Source organism: Oryza sativa, chromosome 4 (genome assembly GCF_034140825.1).
Source record: "Oryza sativa Japonica Group chromosome 4, ASM3414082v1".
NCBI classification, from domain to species: Eukaryota; Viridiplantae; Streptophyta; class Magnoliopsida; order Poales; family Poaceae; genus Oryza; species Oryza sativa.
The window spans coordinates 19,459,493-19,482,741 of NC_089038.1; the positions used below are offsets into that span (position 1 = coordinate 19,459,493).

Sequence of the window (23,249 nt, forward strand, 5' to 3'; positions counted from 1 at the left end):
AATATCAGATTCAATGTTATTTTCAGCACATTTATTTATGTTAGGAAGCAAAATTGGCAGACATTAACCTAACATCAACCTCCCACAGACAGAGGAAACAACTAATCACTTTCGCAATCAGAGATGTGATAGAATGACCAATCTTACAAGGGCCCTGTTTGAAAGATTAGCCCAGGGCTAATTTTGAGAGCTAATGTATAGTCATGAATTAGTAGGCTAAATATTAGCTAAATATTAGCCTAGGGTGGCATGTTTGGATCCAAGGGCTAATTCAAGGCTAAAAGGTGGAGAGAGAGAGAGTAGAAAGAGAGGAGAGAGAAGGACAGAGAGAGCTGCTTTTTAATGGTCCCTACACAAAATTAGCCCCATTAGCATCCTTTGGAGGGGCTAATGTTTTGAGGGGGGCTAATTCACTTTAGCTAAAAATTAGCACACCTATTTAGATCCTTAAGGGCTAATTCAGAGCTAAAAGGTGGGGGCTAATGTTTAGCCCATGGAACCAAACAGGACCAAAGTTGCCACTCATCGTCACCTCTCCTCTCAGAATCCCAAATAAAACCACTATCCTTTTGCCTTCTCATCTTCCTTTAATTTATCGCAAGTGTTCTCCTTATCTAATTTGGCTAATCATCCATTTTTTATAACATCATTTTAACACTATCCTATTATTCGTCCATATGAGTAAATAGAAACACATTTGAATTCCATAAATTTTAACAATTTGACCCTTTGTAAAAACTAATTTTACAAATAAATCATGGCTAAAACTTATTTCAAAAATAACCTTTTTTTTCAGCGCCAAATCGTATGGCGCTGAATTCAAACACCTCAGCGTCAAATAGTACGGCGCTGAGTGCACGTTGGCACGCCGACTCAGCCTCCCATCCGTGGTGGCACGGTATTCAATGATAGTTGACGTGACGCTGAGGTGTCTAATTTCAGCGCCATACGATTTGGCGTTGAACAAAAGGGTCAATTTCTTAAATAACTTTTGGTTACGGTTTATTTGTAAAATTAGTTCTTGTAAAGGGTTAAATTGTTAAAATTTGTGTTTGAAGTCAGCATGCATGTGCAAAAGAAATAGTACTACTATCCTAAATATGAAAGAAACACATGTGCACATAACACAAAGCTATACTTAATTAATTAATAGCAGCAGCAATGCCACTGTGGCCATTAATATATTGTTAATTTAATGCTAATTAATCTATTATTGATTTAGATGTATCGACCAGTTCAACTAAAAAATTAAACTGTTGAAAAAAAACGGGCAATTTACTTTATATTCCAATACTCCCCCTCACACAAGGTCTTCTCAAGTCTCTAACGTGAAATAGAAATGAGCTGCAATTTTTGTTTAGTTACGCGTTAGTCAGGATTAGAGGATTCGAACTCAAAACTTCTAGCTCTGATATCATATTAAATTGCATGTGTCGATTAGTTTAATCTAAACACTTAAACCGAGGAGAAAAGGAGTACAATCCATTTTATTCCAACAGATATATACACGGGGACAAAATGGGCAGTCTCTGTCTCGAGCGCCGGAAGCAACCGGACGATCCCCTCTCCATTTCGCAGCAGCTCCACCTGTGCCTCCTTCCTCTCCTCTTCTGCGCGGCTTCAAAGTTTTCGGCTTTTGAGGGAGTTCTTGCTCAATATCCCGATTTTTCTTTCTTTTTTTTCTCTGCCTCTGCGAGAAATCGAGGTTTTGACTGTTGTTTTGGAGCGTTTCTTGGGAGTTCTTGAGCCCGGCTCGTCCTGTCCTTTCCATGGGAGATTAGAGGTTGCTGGGATCTCTGCGAGTGAAGTGAAAGATGAGCCTGAGTAAGTGGAGCTCCCTCGTCGTTTCCCTTGTCGATTCTTGGTTGGATAGACCTTCCTGTGAGTTGACCTGGGGTGAGGGTCGTGTTCTTGACCGTGGCCCGTGGGTGTTCTTGATTCCTGATGCTTGTCGTGGTTTCTGGGAGTAAGAAAAAGATGGCCTTTGTCTAGTTTGTGTAGGAAATTTGACCCTGCTTTGATTTATTTTTTTGGGTGGGGGGATTTTGGAAATAGATTTCTTCGGTCCTTTTATGTCGTTGGGGCAATTGATCAAATTAAGTGTTGGTATGATTCTTACTAAGCTCGGGTTACCCTTTGTTTTTGGTTTGTATTACTGCTATTTAAGTAAACAAAAGTTGAATTGTTTGCTCGAGGTTGTGTATTTAGTTTTGACGAGGCTGTGGTCCATGATTCCGTATGCAGGAGTTGGAATTAAATTAGGTTATCTTCCATAAGAAAATGGCATTCTCGAGTCTCTGCTGAAAAGTTAATTTGGGGTTTTTTGTTCTCAAGTTTTTGTAGTATCTTTGAGATGACAAGATTCAACTCATTACGATGAATATGGAATAAGCAACTAAATATTGGATATATACCTTAATGTGGGGTTTAGTACACACAACTAGAAATTATCTTATCTTATCTTCTTTCTCTGATTATAGGTTTTGATATCAACGTGCTTCACAAAGAAGCAAGGAGCAGGTGGCTAAAGCCTTCTGAAGTCTACTATATCTTGCAAAATCATGAGAGGTTCCCAATCACCCCTGAACCGCCAAAGAAGCCACCCAGTATAGCACACATCCTTTAATTTAAAAGGTTTACATCTTAACTTATACCTTTACGAGGATACATTAACAGTGTTGTTTGTTGTCCAGGTGGTTCTCTATTCCTTTATAATCGCCGTGTGAATCGGTATTTTCGGAGGGATGGCCATGCATGGCGGAGGAAGAAGGATGGAAGAACTGTTGGGGAGGCTCATGAACGATTGAAGGTTTCTTTTCTAAAGCTCAGTTTATTGTCACATTATTCTATTTCTTAAATCTTTCATCTTTACAGTACAATAAATTCCTGAGCATAGCTCTTCTAGTACAATTTACATGTTATTTGGGGAAATGTGTGTTCCATAACTTATTTCTAGTACAATTTAAATTTAATTTGGGAAAAATGTGTGTTACATGTGCATGTTGACTAGTCTAGACTCTTGACAATGAACTTTGGTTATTGGGTGTACAGACTTTTTTTTCATCAGAACTTCAGAATCAAATTGTTAACCAGCATATTTCAGCACTTCATCATATATATGACATGTTCTTTATCTTCACAGGTTGGAAATGTTGATGCTCTCAGTTGTTATTATGCTCATGGTGAGCAAAATCCATGTTTTCAGAGGCGATGTTTCTGGATGCTGGAACCGTAAGATTAATTTTTGCTCTTCAGCTAGCTTAAATCTTTTAAAAGCAGTGTGACTGTAAACTGTTATTTATGTGATTAATAATCTGCAATTGTGCTAAGATTAGTGCAAGATGTCATTTGTTTGTTGTCTAATGAACTGTTGGTAGCATGTCAGTGTGCAAAAGGTGGGCTAGTAGTTATTGTCATAACATAGTTGCGCTTTTTGCAGAGCATATGAACATATTGTGCTGGTACAATATCGAGAAGTAGGAGCAGCTGAGGTATGTGACAAATCTTTGTATGCAACTATCCATTGCATATTATCCTTCCTCTAACTTCTGTGACATTTTGGCAAATTGTATTCACTGCAAATAGATATTAATTGACTTAATCAGATATTCAGGATTGGCATCCAAATTCCAAAATATCCATCGGCTTTCTTTCTCCAAACAAAATAGACTAATTTCTAGAGGGATGCTCTTGTTGAACTTGTCATCATATGTCAAAGCATGAGGAGTCACAGAAAGGAGCATCATTTATATGCTCATTGTTCTGCAGATTTCAATAGCATGTGGTTCCATCGGTCCATTTCAGAATCCAGTAACATAAACAATCATAACAATGGTGACCTGTGTATGTTCAGTGCCCTCAAAATATTGCAGTAATAACACTAAATAAGTAAGAGTGAGAATTCGATTTAAGATTGCACAATACTGCTCCTTCGGTTTTTTCCATGATTGATTTTCACCATTCCAGAGAGAGAGTTTGTGTTTCATGATACAACCAATTTACATAAGATTCAATAGGAGCTTCTTTGGGTTCCCACCAGCTTTATAGAAATTCAATAGGAGCATAATATCCAACAGGTCAGTGCCTGAAACTTTCTTTCGTTGCCCAGGGTAGATATAATTCAGCATCACTGTTGAATGGGCCAACAGATTCTCTTTCAGTCTTGAGTTATCCAAATGCTACATATGGAAACCAATATCTTGGCTCCACTTCTGGCGTTAGTGATGGTAGTGAATCACTCCATTCTAATTTGAGCTCTGTAACGGAGGTAAGTTCCTATTCTGCAAACAAAGACAATGGTATTCTGCAAAGCATACAGGAGCTCAGCCAGTCAACTATAATGGGTGCACCGGCGCTTGGCCAGAGTAGTCTGGAGCAAAGTATTGAAGTTCGCTGGGTAGATAACAGTAATTCAACAAATAAATCTGGGCTCAACCGAGCTTTGAAGCAAATTGTTGAGCAGTTAAGCTTGGGGGATGATGAGGATGATGACTACATACACCAAGCACAGCCTTTTGACTTCATTACAAATATTGAAGCTCCAGATAGGCAGCGTGATGCAAGCAGAAATGTTTCAGGTACTCGTACATTTATTTTAAAGCTAAATATACATGAGATAAAAATTCTCTACATGTTTTATTCAAGTAATTTATAGTCTAGCATCAAAGTAAATGGAATTTGGCAAAATAACATCTTTGTGCTTCATTTGCTACATTTTTTCTAAGAGTTAACTTTGATATGCGTACTTTTAGCCTTTGAAATACTACCTCTGTTAATTTTTATAAGGTGTACTTTAATTTCAGAAAGTCTAAGATTAAACTTTGACGATTAATTTCTCATAAAATATATTCTTAATACCTTTAAAACCAGTACTGTGTGAAATCACTTGGTATATTAATCGATTTGTATAATTTTGATACACAAAATTTATTTGTAATTTGGCTAATCGTTGGTCAAAATCAACAAGGTTTGCCCTTTTGAAATCCAAATATGCCTTATGAGAATCAATGGAGGGAGTAACTCAGAAATACTATCCCTGGATTCAGCCAATTCTATGGGTATTCAGTTATTTACTAGTTATAGTTTTTATTTTCCTTGCTGTGTTATTTTTCCTCTTTTAGGACTTTATGTCAACTCGGCACTAATATTTTGTTCTGGATTACACTAATAATTTGTTCTGGATCGAATTATGTGTCTTGTTGCAACAAGTACTCTATGTCAAGTTAAGCATATACATTTCTGTATATCTTAAACGTCTCCTTGGCTCCTTGTGTACTTTCCTGATTACAATAAGTACTTTTGCCATCATGCTGTTAGGTGTCCAAATAACTAGAGTCAGTATATTATATTTGTATAAACAAAGCCATATTTATATTCAGGTGGCAGCCAAGCAAAACAAATTCGAGCAGAAGAAATGCAAAATGGTTTAGGCAGAGGAATACCATCATCATGGGAAGATGTGCTGCAGTCCAGTTCAGGTTTTCCAGCTCCTTCTATATACCAGGCAAGGAATTTATTCCTTTACGAATTATTTTCCACATCATTGTGGAACAAAATATTTCTAATTCATACAAGCTGTGAACAGCCTAAGATGATTTTCTGTTTGCTTTTTAAGAGAGATAACTATGGAGTGTTCCTGGTTAAATATTTTGATGGTTTATTGCCCTAATTGAATTGTATTGATGCTCTCTTTTTGCATGAGCAGTCAACTCCCCACTATCCACAAAATTCAGAATATCAACCACCAGGAAGTCTATACAACAGTGATATGCAGCAGATTTCTGCTGCTAAAAGATTTCTTTTGGAGACAGAAGACTCTATTGATTCACCATCTTATAACTATGTGCCCAGAGAAGAAGGAAACAATGGCACTAATACTCTTTCAGTTCATGACTATAGTCTTCAGAGCAGTCTGAACCCAGATTGGAAAAAAACAGCACCTCTAACACTTCAAAGCAATTTGTATGGCTCTGAAATACCAAGCTTATTGTTGGACCATGGTCAGTTTGAATCATTGTCCTCTGGTGAAAATACAAGATTGATCTTGGGTCAAAACCCCCGGTTTAGCATCCGTGAGGTCTCTCCAGAATGGACATACTGCTATGAGATCACCAAGGTACACCACAAAGCTTTTAGCCTTTTGTTGACATTTTAACATCAGCTATTCTTATTTCGCTCTGTTTCTCTCATAAACGCAGGTCATCATTACTGGAGATTTCTTATGTGATCCATCAAGCTCATGTTGGGCAGTAATGTTTGGTGATAGTGAGGTGCCAGCTGAAATTGTTCAGGCAGGTGTTCTTCGCTGCCACACACCATTACATAGTAGTGGGAAGCTAACAATCTGTGTTACTTCTGGGAATAGAGAAATTTGCAGTGAAGTCAAAGACTTTGAGTTCCGTGCAAAGTCAACAGCTTCTAGTTTCCTAGACATTTCACCATCATCTAGATCTCTGAAATCTAGCGAAGAGTTGTTACTTCTTGCGAAATTTGTAAGAATGCTATTGTGTGAGAATGGAAGTCATGCAAATTCAAACGGTGATCCTCAGTCTGTGCAGTGTCCAAAACTTAAGATGAATGACGAGCACTGGCAGCGGTTGATAGATGAACTCAAAGGAGGATGTGAGAATCCATTAAACGTGTCTGATTGGATTATGGAGGAGCTTCTTAAAAGTAAATTGCAGCAGTGGTTATCAGTTAAGCTACAAGGATATGATGGCATAGCCTGTTCTCTGTCCAAGCATGAGCAGGGTATTATACACTTGATCTCTGCACTAGGCTATGAGTGGGCTCTGTCTTCAATTCTTAGTGCTGATGTTGGTATAAATTTCCGTGATACGAATGGATGGACAGCACTTCATTGGGCTGCTTATTTTGGAAGGTAATCAAAATTTATATTGTATTGTTAGTGATGTTACATTTTGGCTGGCTTGAAATTTCTACATAACAATTCTTTTGGATAGGAGGCACATGTTTTTGTTTACTCAAGATATATTTTCGTTTCTCCAATATTTTTAGAAATCAAAACAATAGTGTCAGTGAATTGTATTTAAGTATCCTCAATAACAATAACTCAGTAAGTAATAGCCTACACAACAAAGTATAAACATTGATCTTACATTACATAAACATTGATCTTACATTACAGTTGAAAATCAAAATTTTAGTTTGCAAGATGTTTCGGACTGTTTGTGGATTCAATATGTACACAAAATGCAGCATGCTAGGTAGTATTGTGAAATGATAGCATACTTTAACCCCACTTCTCTCTTTCCACAAAACATTATTAGCAAGTCATTTTTATTGCAGGGAAAAGATGGTTGCTGCACTTCTTGCTGCTGGGGCGTCTGCTCCAGCAGTCACAGACCCCACTGCACAAGATCCAGTGGGAAAAACAGCGGCTTTCCTGGCTTCTGAACGGGGACACTTGGGCCTTGCAGCCTATCTTTCAGAAGTGTCACTAACTAGTTATCTTGCGTCGCTCACTATACAAGAGAGTGATACTTCAAAAGGATCAGCTGCAGCTGAAGCAGAAAGAGCAGTAGAGAGCATATCCCAGAGGAATGCCCAGCTGCATGGTGGTACAGAAGATGAGCTCTCGTTAAAGGACTCTTTGGCAGCCGTGAGAAATGCAGCTCAAGCAGCGGCTCGAATTCAGAACGCTTTCCGTGCCTTCTCTTTCAGGAAGAGACAACAAAAGACTGCTCGACTTAAGGATGAGTATGGGATGACCCAAGAAGATATAGATGAACTTGCAGCTGCATCAAGGTCATATTACCAATCTCTTCTTCCAAATGGTCAGTTTTATGATAAAGCAGCTGTCTCAATTCAGAAGAAATTCAAAGGTTGGAAAGGACGAAGACATTTTCTCAACATGCGCAGGAATGCAGTTAAAATACAGGTAAAGGAATTAGGAAATGTTAGGTTCAGAGCCTCTTTTTTTTAAAAAAAAATGAATTCATTGGCACATGAATTGAATTTTAATTCCTTGATCTCTCTCAAGCTGTATTTTACACAAGCACAAGGACCTTACCTTAGCGGCCCATTCTTTGTACAGGCTCATGTAAGAGGCCATCAAGTGAGAAAGAAATACAAGACTTTCGTCAGCACTGTCAGTGTGCTAGAGAAAGTGATACTGAGGTGGCGTCGGAAAGGACATGGTCTACGTGGCTTCCGAGCTGAGCAAACAGCAATGGCTGAAGCAGAAGAGGATGACGAGGATGATGATGATGACGACTTCAATGATGATGAAGCAGTCAAAGTGTTCCGCCGACAGAAGGTTGATGAATCTGTCAAGGAGGCTATGTCAAGAGTACTGTCCATGGTGGACTCTCCTGAAGCAAGGATGCAATATCGTCGAATGCTTGAGGAATTTCGACAAGCCACTGTAAGTAGCACAAATTGCTTTAGCAATGCTCTTAGCCTCTAATGATAAGCCATGTTACCCAAGGAAAGTAATTCTGCCAGAAACCAACAGTAGAAACATTTGGAAAACAAAAATATTGATCTATCTATCTGTCTTCAGGAACCAAATCCAAATCTAGTTCAGTCTAACTTTTGGACAAGGCTTACTGTAATGATAGGTTCCTTGTGCAAATTTCATTATAATAAAATGAGTAAATTGCACTTTCCACCGGGTACATTGTATCTCGTTTCACTTTACACCAGATTTAGTACGTACTTTCACTTTACAGTTTACACAGGGTAAAGATGAAATAAGTTTCGCTTTGCACTAGATTGTGTCACATGATTGAAAGAAAAATTTGTAAAATCTAGGTGAAACTTACAACCATCGCAGTACATTCAGCTTTGCTTAGCCAAATTCTGATCCATGCATCCTGATTGAAATTGCAGGCTGAATAGGGTGCATCAGATGAAGCGGCATCAACACTCGACAATGATTTACTAACAAGAATCGACGACTTCATGCACTGAAACAATGCATCAGACAAGGGGCGATCACGGAGCTGTCTACAGTTAATTAGGAAATAGATAGTCTGCAGCTAATTTATGACCTGATAGTGTTCCGTTTGTACAGTCTTTGCCTGATGGATCTATCTAATGTTCTGAGTAAATTATTGTTATTTAGGAACACTTTACATATGTAATTCGAGGGGAAATAATATAATGTTCTGAGTACATTATTGTTGCTTAGTAGGATTTGATTATTGCATTCTGCCATTTCCCATGAAATGCTGTATGACTTGGGCAGTATGGTATATCTGTTGGTTAACCTGTGACTTGCAGAATGTCCTTGGATGTTTGAAGTACTACAAAAGTTCAAACTGGTAACTACCCAACCCTTAATTGATGGAACAGAAGAATCATGAACATCTGTTATTTCCACATCATGTCAGCTAACCGGTCAGCTTCTTGTCTTGGCGTATTGGTCCTGTTACTCGAAACTTGCGCACATATGGCAGATCAATTGAAGGTGTTTGGCCAAGTTACTATTAAGCAAAGCTTTACCTCGCCAAAGAAATTAAGATTAATCATATGTATTACTATTTCCATTGCTTGTGAGGACACAAATATCATCATGCTCGACAAAGGAAAAAGTGTACAGAGGTCATGGTTGCTCAAAGAGTATACAGAAGTCTTGGAAATGAAAGCAAGGCCAAATTGGTGGGAAAATATACACCAGATGTTTGTTTCAGTTACTAGCTACTTCGTGTTTATCACTACTCATAGTACACTTTCTGAATACTTGAAAGAAAAATCATTACAATATTGTATTTGCAAACTGATTGTATCCCTTCAGATTTCTCTCTCAAGGTCAGCTGATACAATTTTGCATTAACATACTTCTAGCTATGATTTTTGGATTCCTAAAGGATAAATGCCGATGAGTTTTCACACTGAGCAAGGACTCTGCCACATTGATATGTCCGATATTAAATCATGGAGTTGGTCGATAAGGAGCTTTACATGCTTGTTTTTGCTTTCAATTTCCTGCAGTAAACATCCTGTATTAGACTGGTTTACGGTACCAGAGAACAGTATGCCACATTACTAGGTTGAAACAAAAAATGTATTATATATGTCAAAAGCGTGAGGACTCAAAACTTCCACAGACCATGATACCACGGGCATATATAGAAATCTGAACTAGGACACATGGGATCAGCTAATTGAGATTGTACTGACCAGTGTATGTTTAAAATGAAATGCTTTGAACTTTTTAGGAACAAACTATGTAATCGAGGCATTAGAGAACACTGTTTGCTACATAGTTATTAGAACTAGACCAGACCAGTGGTCCGATCAGAAAAAAAGGGAACCAGGGCGTTGGCTGGTCCAGTCCAGCTAAAAGATCGTTGAGCAAACAGACCGGCAAAAACCCATTGAACCGGGCGGTTTTCTGCAGAACCAGACAAAAACCGAAGGTGGTTCGACTGCTGGAGGGTGTCACGTGGAGTTAGAGAAAATAGGAAAAAACCTGCTGAACTGAAGATCGAACCAAGACCTCCTTGCTTCCACGGAGAGTCTCAGCCGGCTATGTCACATGTTGTTCTAGTATTCTAACACACATCTATTTGAACCGCTTTAAACCGGCGGTTTGACTGGTCCGACCAATAAACCAGTGAACCGAGTACCCTAACAGTTCGATCACCGGTCCGGTCTTAATAACTATGGTTTGCTACACTTCAAACATAGGAGTACATGAAAATCACTGATCTCAATAAATCATACAAATGGAACTGAATAAGCCACAAATCCATTTTTCTATACACATTTATACACATCAAGGAGAATAATCTGTATTTATGCTATAATGATCTAGCATAGATAAGGAGTAGTTGAGACTTACAAGGCCATTACAGCCAACAGCCCTCCAAAGGATGAAAAGGATTTGCTAAATAGTCCAGAATCCAATTAGCATCAAAGGTGGATTTGCAAAAACTTACTCCCTCTGTCCCAAAATAACAAACCTAGTAACAGACCCCTATCCAGATTCCTAGTATTAGGGTGTGTCACATTCCATACTATGTTTATTTATTTTGGGACGGAGGGAGTAAGTTCTAAACTAGCAGGCAAATCCAAGTATGCAAACAATAATGACATGCAGTATCCAGTGCAGAAAAAACAATGATAAGATAACAACTTAACAAGCATGAATATTGCCAGGAAAGATCAAGATGGAACGCTTTTTTGACGAGTTCAACAGAATGAACATGACTATCCAAAACACTACAAGCAACACAGTATCACAGCTTGCCAAACTAGATCCTGGCTATCTAAAATGGTTTCAGGTAAAAATTGGGGATTACACTCTTCTCAGGACTTTTTGAATTAAAATGATTGAAGCATAAAAGGAACATATATATATATATATATATATATATATATATATATATATATATATATATATATATATATATATATATATATATATATATATATATATATATATATATATATATATATATATATATATATATATATATATATATATATATATATACACACACACACACACACACACATTATGTTCAAAACAGGTTGTTTGGGAAATATTTGGGATTGACATGGCTAAATAAGCACCAGTTACCAACTGGTTCAGGGAAAAATTCTGAATACAGCAAAATGATATTGATTATATTGCTAGAACATTCCCAAGATAGTACCTTTCTCAAAGCAGATGCATGTTCTTCCAATCTCTCAATCTCAGCTTGATCAGCTTTGTGTTCTGTCGATCCCATCTCCTACGAAGAAAACCACAACATCATTACAAAGAAGTAAACTGTTATGAGGTTTCTCCATAGCACCATATTTTGCACATCAGGATTACACTTACTGCTAAAAATAGAATCATATAAAACTACTATTTTTGTCTCATGAACATTGAACACTAAAAGCTCATGTTGATTGAAACATATATATAGTCCACATCCATGTAGTCCGAACCTACATCACAACATCCCTTACATTCCCTTACATTGGTATCAATAATAAGAAATTTTCTTTTGCAAAAATTATTTGGCTCCCTTACCTATGTATAAGCACCTAACTTGATATCAACAAAGAGTGCAATACGTTTCACAATTTCCACTAGACGATCACTAGAAACACGCATTTCGTGGTTGCATACATACTACGGGAGCATGCAATGTCGGGTAAATTCGTGTGCTGACCTGAGCACAGGACGACACGGCGGCGATGGACGTGCGGAGCGCCGCCATGGCGACCTTGTACCGGTGCCTGGCCTCGTCGAGCGACCCGCCGGAGCCCGGCGCGCCCCCGGGCCCTCCCCCGGCGGCGTCGGCGGCGTCGGAGTCCGCGGAGTGCAGCGGCGGCGGCGGCGGAGGGAGACCGCCGTGGTGGTGGTGGTGCTGGTGGTGGTGGTGGTGGTTGTTGCCGTGGTGCTGGAGTCCGCCGGCGCCGCCCGCCGCGGCGGCGGCGGCGGAGGAGGAGGACCAGAGCGTGGGGTTGCAGAGCTCGTCGTTCATGGAGGAGAGGATCTGGAACGCGGCGGCGATGGTCTCCTCCAGGTGGCGCTGCCCCTCCGCCGCCATCTCCTGCCGCCGCCGCGCCGCCGCCGAGGAGGCCATCGCCGGAACCCTAGCCGATCTGCTCCTCCTCTCGTCGGCGCTGGCTGTGAAGTGAACTAAGCTTAGCTTCAGAGCCCAACATAGTCCAAAAGCCCAAAGGATATGTTGATTTTGGGCCGAAGCTCGAAGCCCAGGCCTGGCCTTATCAGGGCCCTAGTATTTGAGCGGAATAAGTCCAATTTGTCTCCCTCGACTATAGGTCCAATCTGATTCGTTCTCCCTTAATCGCAAACCGTGTATATCGAACCCTCGGCTATTAACACCGGTGAATAAAAAAACTCTTTTTAGTTATTTTGAGGGTGGTTTTCGTTAACGTGGCTCATTGAACTGGTCTAACCGATTAAGTCAGCATGTGGGACCCACATGTCGTCCCCTTCTCTTTCTCCTCATGCTTTTGTTTTTTCTTTTCTTCCCTCTCCTTTCTCCACGCGGTGACGAGCTCAAGCATGAATAGTGTCAGTGACTTAGACGACAAAGCCACCACCGACACAACCAACTAAGCTTGGTTCTGTTGGCAACCTTGTGGAGCAAAGGAGGGAAGGGCCACAGCGGTGATGGAGAGTCGGAGAGGCCCAGTGCTGCCGTAGATGTCCTCTTCATTGTGGGCTCCAACGGTTGCCACACCGAGGCCCCTCACTGATCTGGACAAAGCCGGGTCCCATCAGTGTTTCTCCTTCACAGATCCGAGCCTCAAGCCACTTCCCCTTCTCTCTGTCGCCTCCTCTAATCCGACGTCCTTTTCCCACCTTCACCTCTATCAACGCCTCGGTTAATAAGGCCTAGCAATGGACAAGGATGGTGATTGACCTCGCTGTCATCGAGATCTAAGAGTCCTTCTCCTTTATATGTTGTGGAGCCATACATGGCAATAGTGAGGGAGAGAGAGAGGAGGGTCACGTGCATATCTCTGCATGGCCAAGGGATAGCCACCACCCGTCGGAGGACAAGGGGTAGATGTCGACGAGCTCTTGTAGTCATCATTGCCACCGAGGGGGAGGTCATCCTCGATGGCTCGCTGGAGCACGTCGTCCATGTCGTTGACCTTAATGACAGACTCAAGCTGTAGGCAATGGCGAGCACATGCCCCCTATCCTTGGTGGGCGTGGCAACCTTGTTCCGCTACCGTTCTTGGTGAGGGCAACGAGGCAAATCCAATGAGGCAAGCGAGCTCGATCTTGATGAAGCTTCTCCAGAGATAGGAAATGTCGACATGTGTGTCCTCGATTGCTGGAGTCCAACGTCTCCCGCCCGTCTCTAGCCACCTCTTAGACGACACTTCGTTTGCTCCACCGTACCGAAGAGCGGTGGTCGGTGTCCTCTCCTGATCCCAGGAAGGGGGTGGAATGGGAATTGGGAAGAGTCACCTTCGTCAGATGCTCAGTGGCATCCCTATCGTCTTCCCTTGTTCTACCGACCGCCTTCCCAACTAGAGCTCATCACCATGTAGGGAAAGGATAGGGAAGAAAGAAGATAAAAGTAAAAGAGGGAGGAGGGGACGCTGACATCTAGGCCCCACATGCTAATTCAGTCGGTTAGATCAGGTCAACAAGCCACGCCAGCGAATATCGTCCTCAAAACACTCGAGGAAGTTGTTTTATAACAGTTTTAATAGTTGAGGGGTCAATATATCCTACTTTGGGTTAATTGATACAAATCAGGTTAACCTATGGTTGAAGGAGTCAAATTGGATTTTTTTTTTCGAAAAGAGCTATATAACATTCGATAGTGTTTTAGATAGAAGACTTTCAAAACGTAATTAATGTAATTTGAAGTGCAATTACACTGTAACTATCTTATAAGATGTAAAATAAATAACTTGTATGTAATTAAGCAAAGGTCATGCGCGATGGCTGGTGACTACGCAGGTCATGTGTTCGATTCCTGCTTCCTGCCTGCACGAATCTTGATGTGATCTAACGGTCCACAAATCGATGTTAAGGAGAAACCAAATTTGTGTAAGACATATAGCAAACCTACCCTTTCGTTTTTCCTATTTGAGCCATGCCGGGACGGGCTAGTATTAAAGCCCCATATAGGTTTTGGGCTGAGCTTGTGCTAAAACTATCGGAATGCTTATATTTTGAAACGGAGGGTGATGGCAACAAAATGCTCGATCTTTCGTCAGATGAAGATGACTATCGATTTGGTGGAAACTTTACACACATGATTTGGCTTCCAATCAACATGATCCAAACCCTGCAATTGCAGCACCACGTCTACTCTAGTTATCAACCATGCCAAAATCTGATTGACCTCACCGATAAGACTAATCCTTACGTGTGAATCAAGAACACAACCAAGAGCAAGAAAAATAGCAACTCAATTGCAGATGAATGATTATTCAAGAACTCATGGGGCTTCACAAAACCGATCTAGCAGCGAAACTGCGAAAGCAGAAATAATCTAAGCAAAATCCAACCATAAGTCGATGGCGGCTATTGAATATATAGGATTTAGGGTTGACCTTCGACCCCTGGATGCGTCTCTATTAGACACCAACACGATACACGGCCCAACGGGCCCAAAGACGGTGACGCAACACCCGGACATATTCTAAACGCCTTCTTGTTTTGAAGATTCCCGTTGACTCAAAAGGAAGTTTGACGTGGGACCAGATCCATTGAAAAGGTGGTCTTGTTAGCTTTCCATACATATGTAGAACGTCAAAATTGGAGTCCAAATACAACCTGGGCAAAGAATTTAGTGTGAACTGCTCCTAGAACCTGAAGTGGACTCGAACTTGATATGAGTTGGATCTCCATCTTGACTTAAACGTACATGATGACCTTGTCCATTTCTTAGCCTCTCTCCAAGTGCTCCATGGTTATATCCATAGTTCCTAATCATAATTAAATCATTAGGTAGCAATCTATTCTCAAGAGCACATAAAGAAGTACTTATAAACGAGCTCATCTGTAAATTACTATCGGGCGTGAGCTCTAGTGATTGGACCTTGCGAAATAACTTGAGAAGTAGCGTGCGTATAAGAGGAGTGATGCCCTCGTTAGAGGGAGTACATGATGATTTCTCGTTTTTATAATTACTAAAGTTACATATATAGAAATGATTGTGTCCAACGAGATTGCATGCATGCATGATCCAACTTAATCCAATAACAAATATAGAGAATGCTATAGCTATATATCCTGTTTTGCAAACAAATTAAAACATGCTACAATAATCCTGTACGTCGTTTTCTTTGATCTTTCTAAAACTAAATTAGCCAAATCTTCTCATCTCAGAACGTCATAATCTAATATCGACCCTATATCAACATATGTACTATACTTAATTTCTTTTTGCATGGTTTCATGAACCTTTCTTCTTCCGAAGAGGCGCACTGCGAACATGTGAGCCTGACCCGCCCACGCATTGGTTGGCAGAGACTAGCTTAATTAGCATCACACATGTCGGCGTTTTCACCTAATCTGTGATCAAAATACAGACAAAAATAAGTTCTCTCCCTGCAAATTGCACGACCCCGACAAGTCAAAATCAAATCAAAATCGTATTTGCAAACTTGTTGTGATTGATTATATACTTTCGTTGTATGTATCGCGATGTTGACTTCGCACACGTTAATTGAATGAAACTTATCAGGAAGAAAAAAAAATCAGGTACGAAGAAGAAACAGTGTTCTTGTGCTTGTGCAGTGTATCACATCGCTCGTGAGGATTAATTAAGGTAACCTTTTTCTTTAATTATATACGGAGTATATAGCAAGAGAAACATGTGATTACGTATCTTAATCAGAACGTCAGTTTGCTTGCAAGTACTCCACTAGCTAGTAATATCGTTGGTTGGCTTTCCTCGTCATCGATCTGGAAATTAATGATTTGAGTTTTGACTCGATCATAGACTTAGTTTTCTATGACTAAAAATCAGAGTTTTTTTTCTACGAGATTAGGAGGATGTGACAAGCAAACAAAAATTATTTAATATGTTTTCCCATGTGGCATTTGTTAGGCATGATAAATGCATAATTGACAGCTCAAAGTCCGACTAATTCGAGTGTCGACGATACAATGTTCATGGCACGAGAAAGGTTGTGTAATTAAGGAATTTGTAAAGTCATTTGGTGTGCACGTCTTATTTATTTCCCAAGTGATGTAATATGTGCACACTAACTAATGATTTAAGCATGGATTTAATGTAATGGAATTAGAAATGTTTTGTGTAGAAAAACAATAAGCTAATCGCCCTGGAGAGTGGAAACCATGGAAAGCGTAGTCCATGGAAAGAGATGAAGAAGGGTTTGTCGACAATAAAGGGGGGAAAACTGTCGAATTTTTGACCGTCGGATTCGCCTCAAGATTAGTGCTAGCACGTTGGTGGAAAAAATCCGCATGATAACTATAATTTGCATGCTGCGTGGGGTTCGAACCCAGGACCTCATTCCCACCAGCTATGCATGGTAGCCACTTCATCTCTTGCAAGCTTTTTGAAAAGTTTGCAAGTTACAGTTAATTATACTCTCGTTACACCCTAGTTACATTGTACTAGAGTGTAACTATACTATAACTATATTGTTATCTCTATATTTATTAGATATAAAGTTGCATATATTATTTTAATATATATATACAAGTTATTATTATTATAGTATATAGTTCTAGTGAAATTATATACTGTAGTTAGATTTGAAAGTTTTCCATAAAAAAACACTCAACAGTTTTCTAGCTAATCCCTAATATAATATACTCTGTATTATAGGAAATATATCATTGGTAATGATGAATTAAATATTATATATATCATAAATTTAACAAATATAGGCTTGAAAAGTGTTCATGTAAACCATACCAACCAAAAAAAAAGTTTTTCGAGAAATCCTAATTTTGAAAGATCTGCATGAATAGATCTGATACTCATAAAAATGGTTATTTACTTTGGGTTATTGAGAATAGAAACATAACAGCAACATATTTAGGCATAATAAATATGAAGTCGACCAACACTATCAGAGGTAGCTCACCGATCAAGCGACCATCAAATCTAACAGGACTCGTGCTATGGCATCGGCCGTGACCGAATCGCCGGAAATTAACCACTAAACTCTAAACGTACATGATCTCTCGCTTAGCTCGCTGGCTTCACCACTATCCAAGAAGATGAAGACAACAAGACGAGGTGACACGAATGGCCTCATCGTTTGGCTGGTTTTAAGTATAAGCGAAACGGTATATTTAAAAAAAATTGTAAATAAAACTTTATATATATATATATATATATATATATATACACACACACCTAAAAGCAAAGACTGAAAAATAAACTTTGATGAAAAAAAACCTTAAAATCAACTCCAATTTTAATGTTGAAAATTTAAATTTTGACTAATAAATATAAGCATAAGTGAAAAATTAAGTTCAGTAAACACTTTCCTTATTAGCTCAGCCGGGCCGTCCCCTTTCTCTATATCACACTAATCATATTATCTCCGACAAACTCAAAACAATAATAGGATTAGAATGAAGAAAGCACCCCTGAGCTTGCATACTCCCAATATCTCATAATATAGCAACTTGTAATCGAATACAATATATTCTAATATATAAATTTATTATAAATATACCAAAATACATCACATCCGATTTTAGATTGCTGCTATATTCTGAAATAGAGCGAGCGGGTAACAAAACTGCACGGCCACAGATCCGAGAACGAGCATGCCAGATTGGACCGCACCTGGCCCTCCTTAAATATCGGGCAATCATCGTCACACACAGTGACAGAGCCGACATCATCGCCGTGGAGCTCATATCCATCCATCCATATAAATATAAATGGCGATGAAACGCCTCACCAGCTGCTGCTGCTGCTAGTGCCAACAGCTGCATCCTCCCGTAGGCGTAGGCAGCTAGCTAGCTAGCTCGATCGAGGCCATCTCCATTTCCGGCCTATCCCTCTTCTTCTTCCTCCTCCTCTTCCTCCGCCTGTCCGGTTCTTGTTCTGGTGCTGCTTTGCTCGACACCATCCGATTTTTTGGAGGCGATTGCCGTGCTGTCACCGGAAAAAGGAAAGAGAAGAAAAGAAAAGGCTTTCCTTCCTCCTGTGCTGCCCCGCCAACATCGTGTTGAATCTCGTCGATATATATTTTGCTCCGATTGGTGCCTTTTTCTCCTGGAATTTTGTGTCCTGTTTCTCTGTGTGGGTGGAAGGCCTCGCCTTTCAATCCTTCCATCATCTTGCTGTCCCCCCCTCGATTCTTTGCTTCTTCTTCTTCTTCGAAAGAAAGAAATTAAATATTATTACTTGTTTGATCTTTTCCTTTTAGCAATTTCTGCCAATCCCCAGGTTCAGTATTTAGTTTCCATCCGAGCAGATTTCTTGTTCTTCGCTTCAAAAATCTGCGTATCGAATTCCATCCATTTTTTTGCTTTGTCCAATTCGTGGATAAAGAAAGAGAGGGGGAGCTACGAATCCGGCGAGATGGGGAAGGTAGGGGAGAAGGTGAGGGCGTTCGCGACGAACAGGTGGCTGGTGTTCGTGGCGGCAATGTGGCTGCAGTCCATGGCCGGCATCGGGTACCTCTTCGGGGCCATCTCGCCGGTTGTCAAGGCCGCGCTGGGGTACAACCAGCGCCAGGTGGCGGCGCTCGGCGTCGCCAAGGACCTCGGCGACTGCGTCGGCTTCCTCGCCGGGACGCTCTCCGCCACGCTGCCCGCCTGGGCGATGCTGCTCGTCGGCGCCGCCCAGAACTTCCTCGGCTACGGCTGGCTCTGGCTCATCGTCACCAGGCAGCTCCCTGCGCTGCCCCTCTCCATGGTACTACTTTGCAATGGCCAATGGATTGGTTGTTCTTGGATTTGATTTTCGGTTCTTGGATTGCTTTGCTCGTGGTGGAATCCCTTGATTTGATTGATTGATCAATTGAAACTCAAGATTGCAATGTTAGCTTAGTTAGCTTGTACTGTTGGTGATGAGCTCTGAAGATTGCTTATTAAATTACTGTACAAGTTGTCTATTTGTTGCTTGTCAAATTCATCAGGAACCAAATGTTTTTGTGATTGTTCTCCTCTTGATCGGATAAGGAGTAGTAGGAATTGTGAAGAAGGTGGGGCCTAATATGAGATGGTGACAGCAAAGCGTATGATTTATATAATCCGTAGCTGAATGGGATGGGTTGGGGAAAATGGCGTGGAGGATAGATCTTAGATTAGATCGAAGGTGTATGGATGATTTTTTTAAGCACCGGATTACTTGTGAAACTAACCAATCGAATTTCTGGACCAGCGAAGCAGTGATGGTATATTCTTGATGTATTCTTATTTGGGTGTCTTTGTCACTTTATGTTGGCCATATGCATCCCTTTTGTTTCTTCAGCTGTTAACCAGATACATTTCATAATGACATCAATGTAGTGGAGGTTCATATCAATTCCGAAGTAACCTGTTGAGTGTTGGCATGTTGCTTTTGTAGCCAAACTCTCTTGATCTGCTTATATACAATTTTTTTTTCATCTTCTTTTCGGATGGTAAAGTGGTCAGGTTTGACTTCCTAAACTTAGCATGATGTGTCCATCCAAATTCCATGAAAGAGGAAGTGATTGTGCCACGTACAGTGCATGAGTGCGTTATATTGTCATGAGTATGCACACAGCTTTGCCACATTGTGAATTTTTATTGGAAAATCTGAATTTGAAACCATGAATCTTCACCTTTATCCTCGTGTGTGTCCACACAACATTGCCAGGTTTTGGTGTTTGAGTGGATGGTGCTTATAACTTGTAAGTTAACAACTAGTTTATAAAAATAATTTGCATGTTTTTCTAAGGGATGAGGGGTTGAGTGTTCAATTGGGGATGGTTTAATCCATGATTTTTTTTTTGTCTTGCCATGCAGAATGATTTTATTTGTACTGTTGTTTTCATATTTCTTTGATTTATGGAATAAATCCAGTTTAATATGACATGTGCCCATGTTCAACAAAAAGAATTGTATAGAATAGCATTGACTTGTCATATTAAATTAACCAACAAATGCTGTTACTACCTGGTATTACTAAATTATATGGATTAAACAGGGAATCCTGTACTTTCCATCCTGTTTATGTTCATATCCCCCAATTCTACATGATCAAATGAATAATACAAGTACCCAACTTAAGCAATTATACGATTTTATATTACAGCTGAAATATAATCTGTCACTGTTTCTTTATCCAGATGTGCCTTCTTATCTTTGTTGGAACCAATGGCGAGACATACTTCAACACAGCTTCACTTGTGACATGCATTCAGAACTTCCCAAAGAGCAGGGGCCCAACAGTGGGTATCCTTAAAGGATTTGCTGGCCTAAGCAGTGCTATTCTGACTCAACTGTTTGCAGTATTGCACACACCTGACCATGCCACACTTGTCTTCATGGTTGCGGTTGGACCGTCATTGGTTGCCATTGGCCTGATGTTTGTAATTAGGCCTGTTGGAGGTCACCGTCAGGTGCGACCATCCGACAATAACAGCTTCATGTTCATCTACACCATTTGTTTGCTCCTTGCTTCATATCTGGTCGGTGTCATGCTCGTTCAAGATTTTGTGCAGCTGAGTGACAATATGCTAGTTTTTATCACGGCGGTTCTTTTCATCCTGCTTATTTTACCAATTGCAATTCCTGTGACCTTGACATTTTCGTCAAAAACTGAACATCCGATGGAGGAGGCTCTCCTGGCTGAACCATCAAAAGGACAGGCAAGTACTTCACAAGAAAAAGAGCCAGATGTATTTTTAAGTGAGGTGGAAGACGAGAAGCCTAAAGAAATTGATTCATTGCCCCCATCTGAAAGAAGGAAGAGGATTGCAGAATTGCAGGCCAGGCTAGTGCAAGCTGCAGCACGAGGTGGTGTTAGAATCAGGAGGCGACCGCACCGAGGAGAGAACTTCACCCTGATGCAGGCATTGGTCAAGGCTGATTTTTGGCTAATTTGGTTATCGCTTCTGCTTGGCTCGGGATCAGGGTTGACAGTGATCGACAACCTGGGTCAGATGAGCCAGGCTGTTGGGTACAAAGACGCCCATATCTTTGTTTCATTGACGAGCATATGGAATTTCCTTGGTCGTGTCGGAGGTGGCTACTTCTCTGAGAATATTGTCAGGTGTGGACACTACAAAATCTTAATTTTAGCCTAGCATTCGCTGTTAGTACATTCAAAATTGTTTCTATCATCTCACACTAAAAATAAAAACCTCTTTATTTTGGGTTTATTTTTACTTCAATCCATAATTTATTTTTTTTGGCTAGGACATAGCACACTTGTCTGTTAATACACAGAGTCTGCTCCACAGTGTCAATTTCCTTGCTATATCTTCAGTTATCCTTTTTTTCCCCTGCACATATATTTTTCAGTTGTCTTGTCACACTAATCATGATATGAATTTGCGTATTTTTGACTGATTAATATCAATAGTTAGTGTTTTTTTCACCATATATTTACTTAGTATTGTTCTGATCAGGGAACGTACATACCCAAGGCACATAGCACTGGCTTTTGCTCAGATCCTGATGGCTGCTGGGCATTTCCTCTTTGCAATGGCTTGGCCTGGAACCATATATGTGGCAACCTTCCTGGTTGGGCTTGGATATGGAGCTCATTGGGCTATTGTGCCAGCTGCTGTCTCTGAACTTTTCGGTGTAAAACACTTCGGCGCAATGTACAATTTTCTCACAGTAGCAAACCCCACAGGGTCACTGATCTTCTCAGGTGTCATCGCTAGTAACTTGTATGACTATGAAGCTGAGAAGCAAGCGCACCACCAGAGTTCTTTGTCTGGACGATCTCTTTTCGACATGAGCTTCCTCGCAGAGGGTCCTCTGAAGTGTGAAGGAGCTGTTTGCTTCTTTGTCAGCTCATTGATCATGTCAGCATTCTGCATTGTTGGAGCTGGCCTTAGCCTCATCGTCGTTCACAGGACCAAGCGAGTGTATGCTAACCTCTATCGAGCTGTCCGCTGACTTGAAATTTCCATGGATAGAAGATGGTGAATCCCCCTTTTGTTGTTCCATGTTACCTGTATTATTGTGTACATGATTCAAGATACACAAAGTCTACCTGTAAAGTTTCAGATCATTTCAGAGATTGTATTGTAAGAATAGCTATTCCCAAGTGGAAGTTTACATGCACTATAAAGTAATGATCATGGGGCATTCTTTATATTTTAAGAGCCTGTACTTGCAATCAGAAAAATAGTTGCATACTCATGTATTTTTTTTCCATACATGAATCTCTTATCTTTTAGTTGCAAAATACTGATATAGTATCCTTTTGTTCATGAACGCATCTTCAATGATTTTAGCAAAGCTGAAAAGTTAAGCTGTTGCTTACTTTGCTTTCTTCCAGGCAATATTATAATGTTGCCTCTTGCATATCTTTCCATTTTTCTTTGGTCTAGATAAAATTTTAGTTTGGAAGAACAGCTGCAAGAGAAAAGGATCAAGAATCAACCAAGATTGGGACCTGGAACAACAGTAAGCACCTTCACTCCAACCCTTTTTATTGTTGCAGCTTCTTTATATGAAAGTCTGTAAAATTCTAGTACTTGATTTGCACCTTCCTTAAAACTTTAATTCCGTTATGAAGCTGGATCACATCAATTGGGAACTCTTGTGTGCTACCATATTGCTCTTGCTATAGCTAGCTGCTAGTACTGAACATTGTCATTTCTGTGGAAGTGTAACCTAAGGAGAAGCTGCAGTTTGTTTC

At 40.3% G+C, this 23,249-nt stretch overlaps 3 protein-coding genes across 5 annotated transcripts; 2 read left to right on the forward strand and 1 right to left on the reverse strand.

The window, feature by feature from the left end:
- The first annotated feature begins 1,531 nt into the window (after positions 1-1,531).
- LOC4335664 (calmodulin-binding transcription activator 4) lies at positions 1,532-9,153 on the forward strand. Of its 3 annotated transcripts, none has more exons than XM_026024619.2 (12): positions 1,532-1,824; positions 2,481-2,634; positions 2,694-2,809; positions 3,143-3,231; positions 3,440-3,491; positions 4,109-4,577; positions 5,379-5,503; positions 5,705-6,115; positions 6,198-6,880; positions 7,309-7,900; positions 8,057-8,386; positions 8,854-9,153. In XM_026024619.2, the coding sequence occupies exons 4-12, from the start codon at positions 3,221-3,223 to the stop codon at positions 8,860-8,862; spliced, it is 2,682 nt and encodes an 893-aa protein (XP_025880404.1). In that variant the 5' UTR covers positions 1,532-1,824; positions 2,481-2,634; positions 2,694-2,809; positions 3,143-3,220; the 3' UTR covers positions 8,863-9,153. The 3 variants fall into 3 exon arrangements, with proteins under 3 accessions (XP_025880404.1, XP_015635911.1, XP_066165717.1); XM_015780425.2 differs by having other exon boundaries at positions 2,481-2,606; XM_066309620.1 differs by lacking the exon at positions 1,532-1,824 and adding an exon at positions 2,058-2,106 and having other exon boundaries at positions 2,481-2,606.
- Positions 9,154-9,481: 328 nt separating this feature from the next.
- Positions 9,482-12,621, reverse strand: LOC9271345 (mediator of RNA polymerase II transcription subunit 30). The gene is made up of 3 exons (XM_015780428.3): positions 12,135-12,621; positions 11,628-11,705; positions 9,482-9,951 (listed from the first exon to the last, which is right to left on the reverse strand). Exons 1-3 carry the CDS (start codon positions 12,549-12,551, stop codon positions 9,853-9,855), a joined length of 594 nt encoding a protein of 197 aa, XP_015635914.1. The 5' UTR covers positions 12,552-12,621; the 3' UTR covers positions 9,482-9,852.
- A 5,657-nt stretch (positions 12,622-18,278) lies between these two features.
- LOC4335666 (protein NUCLEAR FUSION DEFECTIVE 4) lies at positions 18,279-22,700 on the forward strand. Its single transcript, XM_015781237.3, has 3 exons — positions 18,279-19,319; positions 20,719-21,644; positions 22,003-22,700. The coding sequence occupies exons 1-3, from the start codon at positions 18,984-18,986 to the stop codon at positions 22,499-22,501; spliced, it is 1,761 nt and encodes a 586-aa protein (XP_015636723.1). The 5' UTR covers positions 18,279-18,983; the 3' UTR covers positions 22,502-22,700.
- Positions 22,701-23,249: the final 549 nt, after the last annotated feature.

Coding starts and splice junctions, on each gene's coding strand:
- LOC4335664 (XM_066309620.1), top strand. CDS start 2,073: ATGTCGTTGGGGCAATTGATCAAATTAAGTGTTG. Junction 2,810..3,142: donor AGGCTCATGAACGATTGAAG/GTTTCTTTTCTA, acceptor TTATCTTCACAG/GTTGGAAATGTTGATGCTCT. Junction 6,881..7,308: donor TGGGCTGCTTATTTTGGAAG/GTAATCAAAATT, acceptor TTTTTATTGCAG/GGAAAAGATGGTTGCTGCAC.
- LOC9271345 (XM_015780428.3), bottom strand. CDS start 12,551: ATGGCCTCCTCGGCGGCGGCGCGGCGGCGGCAGGAGATGGCGGCGGAG. Junction 11,706..12,134: donor CCGTGTCGTCCTGTGCTCAG/GTCAGCACACGA, acceptor TTTTCTTCGTAG/GAGATGGGATCGACAGAACA. Junction 9,952..11,627: donor ATGCATCTGCTTTGAGAAAG/GTACTATCTTGG, acceptor TGTTTACTGCAG/GAAATTGAAAGCAAAAACAA.
- LOC4335666 (XM_015781237.3), top strand. CDS start 18,984: ATGGGGAAGGTAGGGGAGAAGGTGAGGGCGTTCGCGACGAACAGGTGG. Junction 19,320..20,718: donor CTGCGCTGCCCCTCTCCATG/GTACTACTTTGC, acceptor TTCTTTATCCAG/ATGTGCCTTCTTATCTTTGT. Junction 21,645..22,002: donor TTCTCTGAGAATATTGTCAG/GTGTGGACACTA, acceptor TGTTCTGATCAG/GGAACGTACATACCCAAGGC.